The 20054-nt window shown below is 48.4% G+C and overlaps 2 protein-coding genes across 10 annotated transcripts in view; one reads left to right on the top strand and one right to left on the bottom strand.

Moving 5' to 3' along the window:
• Positions 1 to 20054, top strand: part of CDC42BPA (CDC42 binding protein kinase alpha) — a 727403-nt gene that overhangs the window by 218795 nt on the left and 488554 nt on the right. The gene's annotated exons all lie outside the window — the stretch shown is intronic.
• On the bottom strand, positions 1575 to 13435 carry LOC145722258 (uncharacterized). 7 transcript variants are annotated; one of them, XR_014146380.1, is made up of 4 exons: positions 12636 to 13126; positions 12064 to 12146; positions 10495 to 10696; positions 1575 to 6626 (listed from the first exon to the last, which is right to left on the bottom strand). XR_014146380.1 is itself a non-coding variant. In XM_081824446.1 (4 exons), exons 1-4 carry the CDS (start codon positions 12711 to 12713, stop codon positions 9832 to 9834), a joined length of 429 nt encoding a protein of 142 aa, XP_081680572.1. In that variant the 5' UTR covers positions 12714 to 13126; the 3' UTR covers positions 9000 to 9831. The 7 variants fall into 7 exon arrangements, 1 of the variants encoding a protein (XP_081680572.1); XR_014146381.1 differs by lacking the exon at positions 10495 to 10696 and adding an exon at positions 8861 to 8993; XR_014146378.1 differs by lacking the exon at positions 10495 to 10696 and adding an exon at positions 13178 to 13435 and having other exon boundaries at positions 1579 to 6626; positions 12636 to 12951.

Raw genomic sequence — 20054 nt, 5'->3', positions numbered from 1 at the left:
AGGACAAGCTGCCCAGAAGCGCCTCTACAGTGCCCTCTGGGGGCCACGGGTGGGTATAACCTCCTAGATGACAGGAATTCCCTAAAGGTTGCAGAATGAATGAATCCAACCAGCCAGAGCCCCAGGGTAGGACGCCAAGTAGGTGATTAGGACACTCTCCCCGCAATGTATGCACAACATCATTCACTCTGAGACCCAGAGAAAGTTATGTGTGCACTTCACATGCTTTAGGGGTAATCAGCCTGGAGGTCTTCTGACTTTAATGGTCTCTCTCCACTACCTTACCCTACATTCACCCCCGACCCCCATTAATCTCACCCTCCCTCTGCCAGTGACCCTCCCTGGGGACCATCCATTCAGGATGGAATAGTGTTGAGTCTTACTGCAAGGCTCGGAGGGAGACGCCACCGTGGTTAGAGCATCCCACTGAGGGTGAGGAGGAGGGACCCCAGTGAGCACCCACCTAACCTGGTCTCCATCCTAAGAGCAATCATAAAACACTAAAGGATTTTAAGCAGGCTGATGTGGACGATTGAGGGAAAGAAAGCGAATATTTAGAGGAGGCTAGGCAAAAATGAGAATTGGATGAGGAGAGAAGTGGCAGCGGGGAGAAGTGGGTGGATCTAGGGAGTATTTGTGACTTGGAATTGGAGGACTGGATAACAGGGTGGAGGTGGCAATACCCCGCCATTCTGGCGTGCACACCTTCTTCTGCCGCTCGCACTTACCACACACGACCTGCTACTGTCTCTCTCATCCTGAACCGCAATGTCAGCAAGGTCGGGGACCTAGTCTTACGCCGCCCACATCCGGGTGCCCCATTAATGCACGTTTGGTGCATCTCTGTTCCAGGAGGGGGGCTCTGCAGTTCTGAAGTCCGCCAGGAGGTGACAGCATGTGAACACTAGCCGGTCACTCCCCCCACCACGCCCTCCCCCCCCCACCACCACCCGCACTTTATTTCCTGCAGCCTTGGCTTTTGACCCCCTGTGGCCCTTTTCCCCCATGCCCAATTCCCAGAGAAGACCTCTTTCCCCAGCCTTTCTGAGCTGCCTCCGTGGAGGGTGTGACCTCACCGGGGAACTTTTCCTGTGGGGCCAGGGCCGTCGTTTTACCGAGGCTTCAGTGTCCCCCTTCCCCGCCTCTCACAGAGCACCCAGGGGAAGCCGATGGGCCACGCAGGATGGTTCTTCTCTCCTCCTGGTGCTGCCAGGGCATCCCAGGCCATGTCTACGCGAGTCTTCCCAGTCATGTCAGGGGCAGGTGGCAAAGCCCGGCGTCGGCCTCGCTAAAATAAATTCCTTTCCTGTTTCACTCCACTCTCCGCCTTTGATTTTGTCTGCAGGGAGTGGCTGAACCTGGTCTGTCCGGGACCCCGGAGCCAGGTGCTCTCACCCCCAACACCCCAGCTATATGAGGATCACAGGTGAGAATCCAGAACCATCTTACCCAATGCTGGGGACTGGTTTCTATAGACTCATGGAATGGTCCGGGGCCATATGTGACATCAGGACTCCGTCCACCATTGTTCAGAGCCTTTGTCACTGAGGGGACACGGTGTGAAGGGCTTCGCTGTGTAGGAGAAACAGCAAGGTCCCCCAAGCCCACTGGTTCCGTTCTCTGCTCACCATCTGACCCTTTTTAACCTCTCCTCTCTTGTTCCCACCTCTCCTGCTTCCACTCCTTACCTCCTCTGACTTCTTGATCTTCAGACTGTGGGAAGGACTGGTGCTTCCCAATTTCAGGAGCCTTGTCATCTCCAGCCCGTACATGTCTCTCCCTTAGCCTCTGACTGATTTCCGGAAGCACCCAAATTTCATTTCATAACTTTATTAATAGTATCTTATTATATTTTCATGGATATAAGACATTTCGTTATTATTATCGATATTTTTTTTGTGTTAATGCTTTTTGTCAGTTCAATTCAACCAATGGCCTCATGAAGGTCTATTTGGGGAATGGCCGATCCACCACTTAATTCAAGTGTGCATACTCTGGGAGGATAATGCATTTATCTGTCATCAGCGCCTTAATTCTGAATGCCAGGGCTCATGGGTCACCCCTAACTAGTCTTACAGAATAGCTCCATGCTTTGGAGCCCTGGCCAGGACGGCCCGAAGGTGTTTCTGCTGTGAGTCCACTGACAAGCGTGCCTGGCCTCGTCTCTGCCACTCCCTTTGCCCCAGCCACCTAGCCACCCAGCCACCTTGCACGACCCATGTTTCTCCGATGCATTGGTCTGAACCGCACGCCTGCATGCTTTTTTGCTTGTTGCCTCTACCTCCTGAGATATTCCTTGACCTGTTTCCATCTGGCCAATTCTTCGCCATTTGTTAGGACTCAAGTGAGTTGTCATCTCCTCCAGGAAGCCTGCTTTGGCTGCCCAGATGGTGTTTAGTATGTGCCAAACTCTGAGCCAGACACCGGAATGCAAAGATAAATAGAGCATAGTCCAGAACCTAAATGTGCTCTACGTCTAGGGGACGGGGTCCCAGCCCAGCTGGAGGAGCCAGAGGCCCAGAGAAGGTGACATTTCAACAGGGTTAGGTACTGGAGGAAGCTGGAGTGGAGGAGGGTGTTCCAGGTAAGGATTCTTGGGGAGAGGAATTGCAATTGTAGCACATTTGGGCCACTGCTAGCCATTCAATATGCACTCGAAGGACAAAGCCGGGAAGTGTTAAGAGCTAAGGTTTGTCCAGATCTGAAAGGGCCAGGCTACGGAGTTGTAATTCTAACAACTTCAAGCTTTATCCTGAAGACACTGGGGAGCCCCTGAAGGATTTTAAACAGGAGGACGGGATCCAATTCGCATTTTAAAGTGATAACTCAGGCTGGAGTGGGAAGAATAAGTCAGCGGGAGCAGGACAGAAGGCAGGGACTGGCGTGGGCATTCCCAGGGGAGGTGACCCTGACCTCAGCTCGGATGAAAGCATCAGGACCGAGTGGGGAGAAGAGGGAAGGTTCAGGACGTACCAAGGAGCTAGGTTTGGTGGAACGGACAAGAGTAGCTTCCAGCGTCCGGCTCTGGCACCTGGAGGAACAGTGGTGGTTTGCTCCCACAGGGAACTCCAGAGGGGATCAGGTTTGGGGGGAAAAGATTAGTTTTGAACAAGTCAAGTTCAAGGTTCCTTGAGATATTCAGATGGAAATGTCCAGTAGGCAGCTGGCTATGCAAGTCTAGCATTGATAGAAGCCATTGGAATCTCACTCCCATGAGGAAGGCTAATATCAGAAAACCAGAAAATTACAAGCATTGACAAGGATGGGGAAAGGTTGAAACCCTTGTACGTTGTTGGTGGGAATGTAAAGTGGTGGGAAAAAATAGTATGACAGTTTCTCCGAAAATTAAAGATAGAATTATTATGTGATCCAGCAGTTCCACTTGTGGGTATTTATCCCAAGGAATTGAAAACAGGGTCTCGAAAAGATATTTGTGCACCCATGTTAGTGGATTATTCAAATAGCACAAGTATCCATCGATGGATGAAGGGATCAACAAAATGTAGTATGTCTATTTGTATGTGTGTATAATTCAGCCTTAAAAAGGAAAGAAATCTGACACTTGCTATAACACGGATGAACCTTGAGGACATTACGCTGAGTGAAATAAACAAGTCACAAAAGGACAAATACTGTGTGATTCCACTTCTATGTGGTATCTAGAGTCATCCAACTCACGGAGACAGAGTAGAACGGTGGTTGCCAGGGGCTGGGGGAGGGAGGAATGTTCAACAGGTACAGAGTTTCAGGTTTGTGAGGTGAAAGGGTTCTGGAGACAGATGGTGAGGATGGTTGCATAACAGTGTGAATGTGCTTCATGCCACTGAGCTGTACACTTTAAAAAACCCAAATGGTTCTGATGGTAAATTTATGTTAAATGTATTTTATCACATTGAAAAGAAAAAAAAAGGCATTTGAGCTGTAGATGGGGATTTGGGAATTTTTAGACCATATCAATGGCAGCTGAACCAGAGGGACTTGTGGCCTTCGCAGAGGCAGGTGCAGGGGAGGGTGGGGTGCGGGCTGTGGGGGCTGAGGGAGCAGAGCAAAGTGTAGCTCCTGGAAACTTGGCTCTGCATGGAGGGGACAGAGGTGGGAGCCACAAAGAGACCGCAGCTGCCCTCAGTTGATGACAAGATCACTGACTTTGCAAATTGCTCCAATTTCTTGCTCACTCAGCATCCTTCTGCATCTATCCAGATTCCAAAGCCGCATGGCCCACCGGCCAGAGCTACTCTGACTTAAGAAGTTGGCCTTCTAGTTGCTATGCCATCCTTCAAGAATGGGGTTGGCTCCCGGAAGCTTGCCGAACTGTAAACAACTCCGGCAAGGTCAAGGCTTTGGAATCTCTATGCTCAAGAGGCTGGATTGCATGGTGGTCTCCGTGCCCACACGGCATCTCTCCTGTCTTTCTCGAGCGGTCCCTCTGACACACACAACTTGGTTTCATTCCCACACATCCTCTGAGACTCAGTTCAGGCTTCCCTCCAGAAAGCCTTCTTTCCAACAAAGATCGGGTTGAAACTGACTAGTGAATGAGAGGACAGGAAATCCATCCTTGGGAAGCAGTATATGTTGGATGTTTGTGGGCACACACCAGGTGGGATGGTTGTGCAAAAAGAAGGACCCTCTCCTCGAAGAGCGTGTGCATGGCGGCTCTCCTATCACATCCTTTGTGTTCGGAAGAGGAATGGTAGTTACATTTGGCCTTTGTGCTCTCAAAATTATTTGTTCATCCTTGAAGCTGGCATATCGTGCACAGTCCATCTTTGTTGAATAGATGAATGAGCCTTTATCATAGGACTTATGATATGATTTTCTAGTTTGTAAGGGTGATTTTTCTCTAGATTGTGAGCTCCTGGAAGTTAGGGACAGTGTCTCACTCACGTTTGTCGTCAGAGAGCACAGAGCCTTGTACATAGTAGGTACCAAGAAATGTTTATTGGCTGAAAGAATTTCTAATCCACGTAAGAACATGCACAGGCATCCACCCACACGTGTATTCTAAACTCGCCTCCCCCCCCCCCATATTATTTTTTCCATAGGAAACCAGGTGAAAAACCCATTTCTTGTTATTGGTTTTTAATGGGCCCGAATGCTTCTGCAGGCTTCCTCGGCACGGTGCTCTGGCAGCTGCAAACAGGCTCCCACTGCCTCTAAAGAGCTTCTGAGAGATCTGGGAAGAAGCACAACCAGTGTGTGTGTGGTGGGTGGGGGAGCGGGCAGGCATCATAAAGCCTGGAACCGTGAGGTCATGCAGCGTTGCTCTGAGAAGTGGGGCGCCGGGTGCTAGAAACCCAACTGTGCACCTGCCCGGGGTGGGGGTGCGGGAAGGTTTGCTGAGGCTGCTCAGCTGAGCTGCACGCTTAACTTTATTAAATTCGCCAACGAGTATATTCATTTCACCAATAGGTACACAAAAGGGAAATGCCCAGTGGGTATCTGGTCTAGGCACCCCCGCCCTCTTGCACAGACTGAAGACTCCTCTGCTCCCCTCCAACTTTGTTCTGCCTGCCGGGGAAACGGGAAACGGGAAACGGGTTTCTCCAAGCAAGAATGAGGTTCCCGGTCGAGGTTAAGTGGGAGGATGAGTATTTTACTATGTATTTTTTGCCTCTAGAGGTGGAGTGAGCTTATCAAAGAATAGAAGACAGGTCCTCAGGGCCACAGGTGATTTCATTCGGAGGTTCTCCATGTTGCTGGGAAACTGGGTCGGAGTGGGGATGACAGCCCCTCGCCCTGCGCCTTGGCCAGCTCAGGCCCCCGCAAGGCTTTGTCCTCTCTGGTGACCAACCCTCCAGCCATGACACCTCCACCCTTTCCCCACCCTGGGAACAAACACCAGGGCTCATGAACTTGACTTCACGCATTCTTACTGCCTCCCAGGTTTGTGGGTGACACCAAACATAGTTCAAGGTCAGAGCCAGGGAGGGGCGTGCCCTTGGTGGTGGTTCTCGCTTCTGGGCTTCCTGCCTCCGGCTCTGATTCCACTAACAGGGATGGAAAAGCCTTCCACTTTAATGATCCATAGCCTGCTTGTCCTTGGACTAGCCTGAGTTCTTTCCTGCTCTCTTTGGAGGAAAGGGGAGGGTTGTTCAAAAGCAAGTTGTGTTTATTCCCAAGGAAAAGAGCTGGCTTCCTCTTCAGCTCTTTTTCTGCTCTTTGTTATTTGTAAATTCCAATGCTCCAGCCGCCAGCTAGGCAAATTTACAAGTTATTATTAGCAGCTATGTGGAAACCTCACAGTGGAAATGTTTTCTGATAAAAGCACGAGGACGTCCTTTGTTAAGAATTACTTCAGAAAAACTTCCTTGCTTCGCCCTGTTCCAACTGCTCTCTGTTCTCCCAGCTCATCTGCAGACACAATGTTAATAGTCGTTCATTTTAGGTGGTGGGAAAGTGGGTTTTCAAGTTGTATTTAGACGTTTCTGTAACTTTATCAGAAAAAAAAAGAAAAGCCCTAAAATCCGTCGCTTTCTGTCCTCTTCGTGAAGTGATGCTGGGTCTGTTGCTGTCTCCGTCCCTGGAGCGGTTGGCTGGCCGCGCGGTTTCCTCTGAGCACAGCGAGATCTCCTGTTCCAGTTCTCCCACCTAACAACCGTGCTTGCCAACCATTCTTGCTGGACCTGGAAGCAAACCACCGATGCTAAAGATTAAACAACAAGATAGGTGATCGAGCGTCCCTGGGGACGTCTCTGCTGAGCTCCAACGTGGATGACTAGCGTCGCTCCAGTGGCTTTCGCTCATTCCCAGGGAGAAGAAGCAGGCTCCGGAGGTGGACAGAACCTACTAAAACTGCCGGGGTGCTCGGGGCCAGGATGACGCATTGCTTGACACTGAGGGAGCTGAGGACACGGGGGCCAAAACGTTGATCCCAGAGCTTCAGGTTCCAGCTAAACTTATTTGGTCACAACCTCGCCTGCCATCTGTTAACCAACAAACTGCATCCTTCAGGTAGTGGTTCTCAAGCTTATGTCTGTAGCAGAATCCCCCAGAGAATGTGTTAAAACACAGACTTCTGTACCCACCCCAGAGTTTCCTCCTCTGTATGTAGGACTAGTGTCAGGTGTCAGGCCGGAGAATTTGCATTTCTTTATTATTATTATTATTATTAGATTTATTTATTTGACACACACAGAGAGAGAGAAAGCACAACTGGGGGAGCGGCAGGCAGAGGGAGAGGGAGAAGCAGACTCCCCACTGAGCAGGGAGCCCAATGTGGGGCTTGATCCAAGGACCCTGGGATCATGACCTGAGTTGAAGTTGGTGCTTCATGGACTGAGCCACCGAGGTGCCCAGAGAATTTGCATTTCTAATAAGTTCCTAGGTGAAGCTTCTGCTGCTGGATGGGGTCAGCACTTAGAAAATCACAGATTTAGGGGCATCTTGGTGGTGTAGTCGCTAAGCAACTGACTCTTGGTTTCGGGTCAGATCATGATCTCAGAGCCATGAGATCGAGCCCCGAGTCGAGCTCCATGGTCAACGGAGAGTCTGCTTTGAGATTCTCTCCTTCTCCCTCTGGCCCTCCCACTCATTCTCTCTCTCTCAAATAAATAAATAAATAAAAAGAAAAAGAAAATCATGGATTTATAAGATGTGCCTGGTAGTTTTGTTGTATCCGTGTACTGGGAGGAGATGTGGTAGTTTTGTACAGTTCTGTGCTTCTAGGTATGCTTATAACCTAACAGCACACCTGGGGCACCTGGGTGGCTCAGTTGGTTAAGCATCTGCCTTTGGCTCAGGTCATGATCTCAGGGTCCTGGGATCGGGTCCCGCATTGGGCTCCTCGCTCAGCGGGGAGCTTGCTTCTCCCTCTGCCTCTGCCGGTCCCCCTGCTTGTGCTCATGCTGTCTCTCTCTCTGATAAATAAATAAATAAATAAATAAATAAATAAATAAATAAATAAATAAATAAATAAATAAATAAAATCTTTAAAAAACCCCACAAAAACAACCTAACAGCACACCTTTCTACCACTCTGTGCTCCAAAAGCTGGGGAGCGGCGCTGTTTGGGAAAGGGCACACAATATGGATCTCACCCCAGAAGGTATTTTCTCTGGTCTAACGGTGATCCCTGCCCCGTTCCCTGGTTGGAAGTCAACTTGCAAGTTGCATTTTTAGGTTGTTTTAAGTTCGCTAACAGTATTTCTCAAAATTACACAGCATACTTGGTGTTTGAAGCCAAGTTTCAGGGTATCCTAATTTACCTACCCATCATGCTTGCTGTTCTCATGGCCCTTCATTCCCCTGAAGCTGGTCGAGTGTCTGTTGTCGTTAGTCTATGCCAGCCTCTCAGCAGCCTGGAGTCCTGGGGGTTCTGCAGCAAGCCTCTGTGCACTGTGGACCAGCTAGCTGCACCCAGGAATTCTCGGGGTTCCAGCTGTCTTCTGATGTGATTTAGAGTTGAGTTATTGGTGACACTAATGGAATTGCTCAGGAAGTGGAAAAATCCCTGATATGTGTGTCCTGTGTGTTAGGAGCAGGGGGAGTGGGGAACATGGGGAAGGGAGAGGCAGTCTTCATTTTCATTGCTCAGTAAATTTCCCCCAATATCCACTTCCAACATTTAGCACTGAGGAAAACCAGTAATCTAAAATCTTGACCAGCAGGAGCAGAGGGCAAAGGGTTGGTAATATATCAGTGTTTTCTTATATAGCAATGGAACTTAATCTGTGCTGTGGGACTTTATTTTTAGAGCAGCGGAGAGTGCATGGGGTTATGATTGAAATTTTTGTCCTCCTTTCTGTAAGATAATAATTCATTATACACATACTGTATTGTACAAATCCTTCTGTTGTTCCTAAATTCTCATATGCAGGAAAGTGTAAACAACTCTCTTAAAAGAGCAGTCTTCTCTTACCATGCACACTTTGGGAGCGTTTTAGAAATCCTCCTGTCCTCACTGATGCTTACACAATCTTTTTTCAGACAGTCAAATCAGAGACTTCATGACTTTCCTTTCTGTGAACTATGGGGGCCATTTGGTGACTTATCTGGAGAGACAAAGAGATACATCATAACTGTTTGCTATGAAAAAAACCTTGAGTGGTCAGTGGTCCCTGACATTTGTGTTTTAATACACCTCGCCATTAGATGGCAGTATAGTAATGGACATGACAATTTGGGGGTCTTCACCCATTTTAAATAAGCTCAGAGAGACGTAAGCTGGTTTAGTAGAATCATCAGGTCCTCGTCAGCCCCAGCAGGGTGGACTGGGGCCCAGGACCTCTGTCCTGAGCAAGACTCCATGGAAAGTCAGACTGGGGACTGATGCTATATAATCTTACTAGTGGAAGCCATGTTACCTCCAGATCTGGAATAACTATCATGTATTTATTTTTCAAAAGATTTTATTTATTTATTTGAGAGAGCTCACAAGCAAGGGGAGTGGCAGAGGGAGAGGGAGAAGCAGGCTTCCCGCTGAGCAGGAAGCCCGAGTCAGGACTCGATCCCAGGACCCCGGGATCATGACCGGAGCTGAAGGCAGGTGTTTAACTGACTGAGCCACCCAGGCTCAGAACAGGTTTGGACTTCACTACTTTTTAAGATTTGGATGTCAAAATGTAAAATTTATCACTACTCCCTGATGGAGCTGCTGTGTATCCAACATTCAAAAATAAATGCTTATCTTTCCATTAGAATTTAATCTCCCCTTCCTTATGTCTATGCTCTCCTTTGCTGAGGTTTAAAAAGCAAGCAAGGCTCATGTTTGGCAGCTTCTCTCCCACAGGACGTGTGACCGGGAAGGAAGCAGTGGCTTTTCTGGTCTGTCCCTCGTCAGGATTAACAGTCCACTGCTCTCCGACATTGCTGTCTTCCTTCTGCCACAGCTCAGAGGGTAGTGTTGTTCAGGATTCCGTGCCCCAAGAGGACAAAAGAAAACCAGGCCAATGGGACCTACATGGAAATTTAAACATTTTGAAGAATGGCAAGTTTGGCTTAATTTCTCATATACTTGAGACTCTCGAACAGTATTAGAAAGCGAATGGGGCTTCTCCACAGCTGGTAGAACACAACAACAACAACAATCCAATTAGACGCAGTTTCTGTACAGGTACTCTGAGAAGAAAACAAAATCCGCAGCAGTAGAGAAAACGGAGCAGAAGTTTTCCTGCCTTAGGAACCAGGGTGACAGATGGCATCTCAGATGGACCCCGGGGTGTAGATCTGTAGATGCCATTCACCTGTTTGGGCTCTGACTCCTCCCCCCAGCGCACTCATGCTCCTTTAGGAGGCTGGCCACGCCAAACTGCTCGTTCACTGGGTCACTGCTGCAGGCCGAGTCACTGTTAGTGACAGGCTTTCCTCTGTTCCTGAGGCCCCTCCAGGGAGCGTCATAATTGTCACTGTCAGGGACTGGCCCTCCACACCCTGATCCTGGGGTGCTCACTGGCCCTGGCCTTGTGCTCTGAGTCTGGGCCATCCTTACCACCCTGAGGTAAGATGTCAAAGCCAGAGGAGCAAAATCCTAGGCAACCCCCCACCCCCGCCTACCTTTGCCAGCTCCCCAAAAGGCTTCTGCCATCCCAGATGGCTACTGATGCCCCCTCTGTTCCTTTCTCGTGGGGTGGCCTTCACTATCCTAGATTCTGCTGCCTTTAAGGGCCAGGAGGTGGAGCCCAGCTCTGGGGCCACAGAGGCCATGCTGCTTGTGGGGCTGGAGTGGCCTTCTGTGCATCCAGGCATCAGGGAGGACCTGCAGGAGTAGAGACTGGTCTAGGCCTGAAAATGGGGCCACCCTGCTTCCCAGGGCCACTCTAGCCATCCCAGCCTGCCTTCCCACTCTGAGGAACACACACTCACTCCTCTCCCCCATCTGTTAGGAAATCACTTTTCCCAGAAAGCAGGTGCTTCCTCAGGCCCTGAGAACCCTATTGTCCTGCCCTTGGGCACATCTCTGGGGCCACTCCCAGGGATATTCCTATGGGAGGCAAAGCCTTCGTTCTGATGCTCTCTTCTTTATCATGGCTCTACCCAGGAGCCTTATCTTCCAGCCACGTCACGTGAGGCCTCCAGATATAGACCATATATAGCAATAAAATTTATTGCGTTATAATTGCATGCAGCAGTATATGGGTGTTTAATAATCAGCTTTGGGTGGGGAAGGGAGAGAGAAAGCTCTAACTTGCAGCATTTGCTCAAATACATGGTGGAAATGGACTCTCACCACGGCCAATCTCAAACTACCAATGTGATTTTCCAGAACTTGGGAGCTGGGAACAGACACGCACCGACTCCAACCCACCACTGACAGCATGCGAGTTCCCAGAGCTTCTCCTCTGGTCTTGTCCAAATCCCAACAGGTCTAGGGGGTGAGGAGGTCAGATAGTATTTTTTTTTATGGTGTCATAATGTTTATTGTTGAATATTAAGAATTACAAACTATAGCTTATATTTGAAAATGCAAATTTAAATATAGGCAGAGGTGGGATGCCTGGGTGGCTCAGTTGGTTAAGTGTCTGCCTTCAGCTCAGGTCATGATCCAAGCATCCTGGGATCGAGTCCCACATTAGGCTCCCTGCTCAGAGGGGAGACTGTTTCTCCTTCTGCCTGACACTCCCCCTGCTTGTGCTCTCTCTGACAAATAAATAAAAATCTTTTAAAAAATTAAAAATAAAAAATATGCAGAGGTTTTCCATACTCAATGTGATATGATAAAGGTTTCTGATCTCAAAATTATAAGAAGCTGAAAGTGAAGTGAGTTCATAACACCATTAATAGGTGAATGTAAACACTGTTTTCACCTAAGGGCCATGTACTCAGACTGGTATGCTTGGAGCCTTCCTGAGCACAGATAGGATTACTCCCACCTTATAGATGACGACTCTTATGTGCCCCACACAGGTGGCTGGTTGAACAGTATATTCATTTGAGGCATGTGTATTTGTCACACAGACCATATGCAGATTTTCAAAGGGAATGTCCAGAAACTGGTTTTCACAGCCCTCAGAAACCCTCACCCATGAAGGGATATAGAAGGATCAAGAAAAAGGAGAGGGGGATTTGTCAGGAAAGCCATGACTGCACTGGCCTCCCCAAGAGGGATGGGGCTGGGGCTCTTACCTCCTTTCCCTCACATCTCGCAAGAGAAGATCCACTCTGAGACCTGCGTTTGCAGAATGGCCCAGAAACCTCCAGCAGCAGCCCTGGCAGTGGGAAGAGGTAGAGGAAAGAGAAAACAGGGCTTCATTTGAGCAAGAACTGCACCCCACAGAGAGCAGGGACCAACCTGTATGGGCCTCAGGAGGGAGAGAGCAGGCTAGGTGACATCCTGAATTTGATCCAAGAGTTGGCCTGAGAGGTGAGGGGACGAGGGAAGTCGGGGAGGGGGGGGGGAGAATCTGTGCAGGGGGAGCAGCCTGAGGATGGCATCTGGGTGCCTGAGACCAAAACAAACAAAAAAGCAGATCCAGGAAAGAGAGTCCATTCAACCATCTGCCACGTCCTTAGCCTGATAAGAACCATGCCGTCCCGGGAGCCCTGCTCCTTCCCACCGTACTGGGCACAGGAAGTACTGGGAAGCCCCACCTTGGAATGAACATTACAATGTTTGCTGGATTCATGGCCCAGACACCTAATTTCTGAAACAAGACTGTTTTGTGATTTGAATGTCCGTCCATAGAATGATCTCATACCTGAACCAGCAGAAAAATTCTGGAGTTCATGGGGTTTTTCATCGAACGGCAGGAGAGAGCTTTCCCTGTGGAATACATTTTGAAGGAGCCCCGGGTGACAGAAATAAAGCTGCTTTGGGATCGAATCTCGAGAGCGGTGGCTGGTGCAATGTGGATGTGGTGCTGGATGGAAGCGTCAGGCCTCAGGGACCAGCCTCATGGGCAGAGTTCCTTGGGGCAGGCCCTGTGGTAGCAGAGCCATCTGGGAAGAGCGGGGCCAAGGCAAGCCGACTCCATGGGAGGGGTTACTTCAACCGACTCTGAATTGTGGTAAGGGCTGAGTTTAAAAGTGCAACTTTTAATAAGATGATCTGTTTGCAGACAGAGTCACTGCCTGAGTCAAAATCCCTCGGGACAGATTCCCACTCCCATCTATAGTCTGTGCAAATCTTCTCCCAGCCCCCTCCCTGACTCACAAAGGGTGGGGATTGAACACGCAACTCCCCCATCCCCTCCGAGCCCAGCCTCCTGCAGAAGCCAGCACTCCAACCGACCCCACTAACCAAATTTCACCCTGTGATGTGTCAGAGGAGAGACAGCCGGGCTTGCAGGCAGGTACTGGTTCCAATTTGCTGACTCTGCTCCCAGGGACACGCGTCCAACTCCTTAGGGATAGAGTCTGGATAAAAGATGTTAATAGCGGAATTAACGTGCAAGAAACACCCTTAGCCATTCTGCCCCGCAGCAGCTGCAGATCTTTTGGGTCTTGTCTGCGGTGCTGTGCAAGGGCTGAATTTTTGCTCCGCGCCAGGCGGTGGGGTGTTTGCACAGCGTGTGTGTGTGTGTGTGTGTGGGGTGTGTGTGTGTGTGTGTGTGTGTGTGTGTGTGTGTGGCACAGCGTGGTGGGGGGGGACTGTTCTGTGAGCCTCCGCGGGCTGCAGCTGGTGTTGATGGGGCAGAAGCGCTGAGTCACTGGCTGTTCGGAGCCTCTTACATCACGTTTCATTGTCCTTTCTTCCTTTCGAGGCTTTTAAGGGCTCTTTCAGTGTTTTTGTTTTGCTTTGTGTTTGCCTCGAGCTTATCCCCAGCTGGAAATCGGGGTGTAAAAACCGAGAGGCGCCGGGCTTTCGCACAAAGCGGCGCGGAGGGGCAGCGCCCCACGGATGCTGACAACGCCCAACACCCCCAGAGCCACGCTCACGGGCGCCCAGGGCCCAGCCGGCAGGTGCCGTGGGCGGGGGTGGGGTGGGGTGGGGGGGCTCTCCCGGCTGTGAGGGTCTGAAATGGAGCTGATGAGTTTCACAGTCCCCTCATTTGTTGTTGTTCAAGGCCCCCTTTTAGCCCAAGCGTAACAGGTGGTGCTAATTATCTCTGTGACATAAATTCTTGGCGAGCTAGCCTCTGCAGAGGGCCATACAAATTTGTTTAAAGGACTGTTTGACCCAACAAGCTTGTCACGGTATTGAAAAAAAAATTTTGGTTATAAAAAGCCCTACTTACTATGGAAAAGTTGGGGGTGTAAACAGAAAAGCTTAAGGGATAAAATAATAACTATCCATAATCCATCACCGGGGGTTGATTGCTGTTAACATTTTCATATGTAATTTTCCAATATTGTTCCTATTGAACTGATATACACACACATTTTACATAATTGGGCCCACATTGTACATTGTCTTTAATCTGAAAAATATCCTATGAATATATTCTCCGTTAAACCATATTCTAGAAGTGCTACAAACTAGTCCAGTATAGCAGAGGGATATTACTACATCTTTAATTATTTTCTCTGAGTTCACTTCATTTCTATTTGTAGGATCTTTCTCTTGCCAAGATAGCCTCCCCCCTAAGTCCCACCTCTGTGCAGTTGCTGAAGCATTTTCTTGGGTAACCATCTCTTTTTCTCTTGGCTGCTGAGAAATCCCTAATGTTCATCTATCCAGGTCAGGGATTCTCAAACTCGAGGGCCCATCAGAACCATCTGGAAGGCTCAAAAGAGGGTGCTGAGCTTCATCCCCAGAGTTTCAGATTCAGTAGGGCTGGCTGGGGTGGTGGGGTGAGCTCCCCAGTAACGTGGCTTGTGCCTGTCTCCCACTGAGACCACAATAGATGGACAATTTGATTACTCCAAGTCCCCTCCTAGAGTTCTTGGCTACTTGTCCTTTTCCCTTAGCACCTTTATCTTGTCTCCAGAGCCCTTGCCTTTTTTTTTTTTTAAGATTTATTTATTTTAGAGAGAGAGCGAGAGAGCAAGAGCAAGTAGGGAGAGGGGCAGAGAGAGACAAGCAGACTCCCCATGGAGTGTAGAGCCCCACGGGGAGCTCGATCCCAGGACCCTGAGATCATTACCTGAGCTGAAGACAGACACTTAACTGACTGAGCCACCCAGGTGACCCTCCAGAGCCCTTGACTTTAACCACTACCTATGGTGTCCCCTCATGGTGTCACCCATGCATACAGAGGATAGAAATACTTTTTTTTTTAAAAGATTTTATTAATTTTTATTTGAGAGACAGAGAGAGCTCATGCACAGTGGAGGGAGGGGCAGAGGGAGAGGGAGAAGTAGACTCCCCACTAAGCAGGGAGCCCAACCTGGGGCTGGATCTCAGGACCCCCTGGGATCATCACCTGAGCGGAAGGCAGATGCTCAACCGACTGAGCCACCCAGGTACCCCCAGAAACAGTTTCTTAATGGAGGATAGGGACCAAATAGTTTGGAGACCCCCCCAAGAGCGGAGGCCAGAGTGATCTGTCCTTCAACATCACTGCATCACAGTCTCCTAAAGAGCTGGCTCAAAAGGAAATGCACAGATGCCCAGACTGTTTGTTAGAGGAAGTGACACATTATCCTCTCCCAACATCTGGTAATTCCTGAAATACAGTCAGTCCCGATAACAGCGCCAGCTCACCAGAAGCCTGTGTCTTCTCTCCTGGGGGAGGTGGGGGGTAACCAAGGAGAACAGAGTCTATTTTCGGTGTGAGCCCCGGGGGGGACGCCTGAGGAGGGGGAGCAGGGTCACCAGCACTGCTGTTCCGTTCTGGGAGCAGCAACACACACTTCCTTCCTGTCCAGCCCTGAGCAGCAGCCTCCGAAGTTCCAAATCTTCCACGGAGAGCTGAAAAGAATGAAAAATGCCATCCTGGGCCGGAGTGGCTGGACACAAGGGCAGATGGACCGATGACCTGGGGAGAGGAGATTTGGCAGAACACTGGGTTGAGGTTGCAGCAAAGGAGAGCAGAGCTGGGTTAGGTTGAGTGTCCATCTGTCACGTGCAATGATGACTCAGAAGGACCCAGAAGCATCTGGATGCCCCTGGGCTGGGAAACGCACATAGTTTTTCAGCCCTGAGGCATCTTCTGGAGGCAAAATGCAACATGCAGACAGAATGGGGGGGTGAGCGGGGTGCCTAGCTTCCCCAGGTTAATTGATGTCACGTAGGTGAGGAGAAGCAAAGTCTTGAACTCAGCCAGAGATCGGAGGAGGGGTGGGTGTCTCTGACTGACCCCTGTTGGGCATCTAGACCAATGGAGCCACCTGACATCGAGGTCTGAGAGAAGCAAATTGTGTTCTCCTTAAATTATCGCAGGCCTGGTGGAGGGGGATGAGGGTGGACAGGGGTGGGGACGGCACCTCTGTCTCGGGATCTAAGGGTGTTTTTGGGGCCAGGCCCTGGTTTTGTTCCAGCCAGGGCACTCTGGTGAAAGCATCCTGGGAATCCGGCCTGCAAACAGAAAGAGCATTTCCTTGTGTGGGTTTCCTGTTTAGGTCTGCGTAGAAACCCAGAGGATCGCGTGGCCTCATAAATCCTCTAGACATTACTATGTAGAGGCTCTGGCTGGATGCCATGGGAAACTTGTGCACAAATAGAAGGAGGGGGAGAGCACATTTGCTCTTGGATTCTGGGTGGGTTTTAGGCTTCATGTTTTGGGATCTGTAAATAGAGGGGGTTGGGCTAATAGACATGATCATGAAAGTCCTTTCCAGCTTTGACCTTCTCAGATTCCGCTTCTCCCTGGAGGGTCACTGAGCTCTCACTGTCCAACTCAGTAATGGGGGGTCTGCTGAGCAGCTCACTGAACAGAAGCACCACGAAAGCCTTAGGCAAAGGATCAGGAAGTTGCTCTAGAAGATCCTTTAGGCTTCTTCACAGAAAGAAGGAACTTTTGAACTCTGGTAATTCCCAGACTTTCCTAAACACGTAGTTTATTCCAAAAATGACAGACATCAAGCTCAGGAGTGTTGCAGGAGCCTTGTGGCTGGGTTTTGGCCCAAAGCAAGTTCACAGAGCAGACCCCAAGTTGTTACATAAAGTGTGTGTTAGGAGACATCACCCCATTTCAGGGCTTTTTAAAACTTCCTTAAAACTCAGTTTCTGCATCTGACAATGGGCATTCGGATGTGTTGGCTTAATGGAAGAAGCCATGTTTCATTCTCACTCTGAGACTGAACCCCCAGATTCTGTGGCAGATTCCACGTGCAGTCTGACCAGACATTAGTAAAGCTGGGAAAGTGATTGGGCAAGAACAGGATTTCTGGGGGTGCCTGGGTGGCTCAGATGGTTAAGCGTCTGCCTTTGGCTCAGGTCATGATCCCAGGGTCCTGGGATCGAGTCCCACATCGGGCTCCCTGCTCCTTGGGAGCCTGCTTCTCCCTCTGCCTCTCTCTCTCTCTGTCTCTCATGAATAAATAAATAAAATCTTAAAAAAAAAAAAAAAAAAGAACAGGATTTCTGGCCGAAGTTTCTTGGGTCCACCATGCTTTGTTCCAGTGAGGATGTTTTCCTTGTCTTACACCTCTGCCTTTTCTTGTTTTCTCATTTGTCCTTGCTAGCATCATTAAATATATATATATATATATATATATATATATTTTTTTTTTTTTTTTTTTTTTTTTTTTTTGTCGTATAGAACTGTCCTTTCTCAGGGGGGAAAATACTACAATGATATTGAGTAACATGAGGTTAATCTCCTTAGTCTGGAAATGCAGCCTTCTAGTAAGTTAATTGGATTTTCTACCAAAATGCGGATAAAACCATTTATGCAGTAAAATTTCCCCAGACAAGTTTGCTCCCTTAGAGTTCAGCACTGTTCTGGTCTTAGTTCTCTCAGGCACGAATCGTGATGTTTGTCTATAAACCCCATTTCCTCGGACATGTTCTTACATGTCTTACATTTCCACAAAGGAAAATTACTTCCTAGGTCCCATTCTGCCATTTATTTTCCAAATTGTGCTTTTTATAGATCTGAGATATATTCTCTTTTTCCCCTATGGACTCTGAACTGGGTCTTCACTCATGGTGTGGGAGGAAGGTAAAATGATACAAAGTTCTAAGTTTTCTGGGTCAGCACTCCCTAGAACACTGGTCCAGAGAAAAATATCTTCAAAGGGGATTCCTGTGGCCCAATATGCTTGGCAAAGCTGTCATCTTTGAGAGTCTCCGATGTGTTCAGAGCTCTGGAAATTCAAGCAATAAAGAAACGTGTTTTCTCAGTGTTTCAGGATCTCAGCATTTCCCAAACTTTTCTGGTCAAGAAAAACTCTTTTTATATTCTATCTTCAGGATCTGATGACAAATGAAGGAGTAAGTGTTCCAAGGGACACACTTTGAGAAATGTTCCTTTCAGCCAAAAGGTAGAGTTTACTGTCCTGGTTTTAGCACCTGGACAGCATGAAATGGCAATGTTTCTGCTCTTTTCAGAATTTTAGCAGGCAATAGATGAGGATGAGCATAGCTATGGAGAAGTTTCCATAGAAGAAATATTAGAAAAGAAACACTGAAATTTCATTTGTGACTACCGGTAGTTGGTAGAATGACAGGCAATTTTTTTCTTCTTCTTATTTTTGTTTTCCCTATATCTTCCACAATGAGCATGAATTATTTCTGTATCTGGGGTGAGAAACAAAATAAACTTTATTATTTATTTATTTATTTTAAAAATTTATTTATTTATTTATCAGAGAGCGAGAGAACACAGGCAGGGGCAGAGGGAGAAGGAGAAGCAGGCCCCCCACCTGGCAGGGAGCCCAACATAGGGCTCGATCTCAGGACCCTGAGATCATGACCTGAGCCGAAGGCAGACCCCGACTGAGCCACCCAGGAGCCCCTCTTTGGCTCCTAAAGTAGGGAGAGGAGTCCCGCCTTCCCTCTGTTCTGAGGTTCCCCCCCATATGGCAAGGTGGTTTAAAGGCTGGGTAGCCAGAATGACCAACACGCATAATATTTAGGTATTCTGTAAAAGCTGCTAGGATCTTGGAGAGACAGGGCAAACTGGGACCAGCCACGTTCAGAGTCGATCTCACTCTCCTGGAGCTGTATGATGCATGGACTTCTTTCCACCTGGATTCCTAAGATGGAAAGCTTTCACCATATTTCTCAATCAGTTGCCCCTCAAGAAGAAAGGACCCCTCAATAAAAACCACACTAAGTAATAAAATAAGAATTAGCATTTTCCAGAGGAACCAGGAGGCAATTATAGAATGCCTATCTGACTCAAGGCTAGTTGGTGGCTTACTCTGTTGGTCAACCACATGGATGGTTTGTAGGGCACTAACCAAGAGAAATGAAGGAATAACGAAGCAGTGGAAGGATTGCTTTTTTTCTCTGAAGAACTTACAGTTTAGAGAAGCTGATTAAATAGATACAACCTCAGACAAAGACCTTACAAGCCTAGGAACGGAAAAGGAGTAGACAGTATGAACACGGGTCTTTCATTGACTTCCTCCTCCGGGAACATCTCTTCCTGCTTGTGAGCGTCCAAACATTGGGGTTGAGTCCAGAGACTGAAAGATGAGGTCCAGGCAGAGAGTCAACATGGCTGTGGCTGCTGTCAAATTCTTAGATGGGCTTGATCACGGCCGAGTTTGGAGTCTTAGGAGTATAACTGGAAGTCGGTGATTAAAAAATGAGAAAAATCCCTTTGTTTTGGAACTAATATGGATATGCTCGCCTTGGAGTAAGTGAGGTATAGTTTGAGAACCTCAGGAAGTTGACTTTATATAAAATGTCTATATTATTATAATTTTCCAAGTTGCAAGTTGCTTCTCTTTTGCTTCTCGAGTGTCAAGACCCTTGCACAGCTTCCGTTGTTGATGGGACCTTTTGAGGACTGTCAATATCTTCACAGAAAAGGCATTTCCCACCTCACGTGAGCAGACTCTTCCATCGATGGGGAACAAGGATATACCTCTCAGAAATGCAAAGAAGAAAACAAACCAGTTCATTTCTTTGGGTAGAATGAGTTCTTGCACATTTGGCAGTGGGGTCTGAGTCTCCCTAGGAATGCATTCTAGAAAGAGAAGATGAGATCTTTAGGAGTGTGAGAAAGTGCTATACTTAGACAGCATAAGTGCGAGCAGGTCGTTGATCACCTGGAACTGGATCCCACTGCCATATACGAGATTTAATGATCCGTTGTAAGAACACTGAATGGGTCATGAAA

Source organism: Leptonychotes weddellii, chromosome 6 (assembly GCF_054177405.1).
Source record: "Leptonychotes weddellii isolate Sample4059 chromosome 6, ASM5417740v2, whole genome shotgun sequence".
Lineage (NCBI taxonomy): Eukaryota > Metazoa > Chordata > Mammalia > Carnivora > Phocidae > Leptonychotes > Leptonychotes weddellii.
Note: the sequence above shows the minus strand (reverse complement) of the source record. Positions and strands in the feature narration are given on the sequence as shown.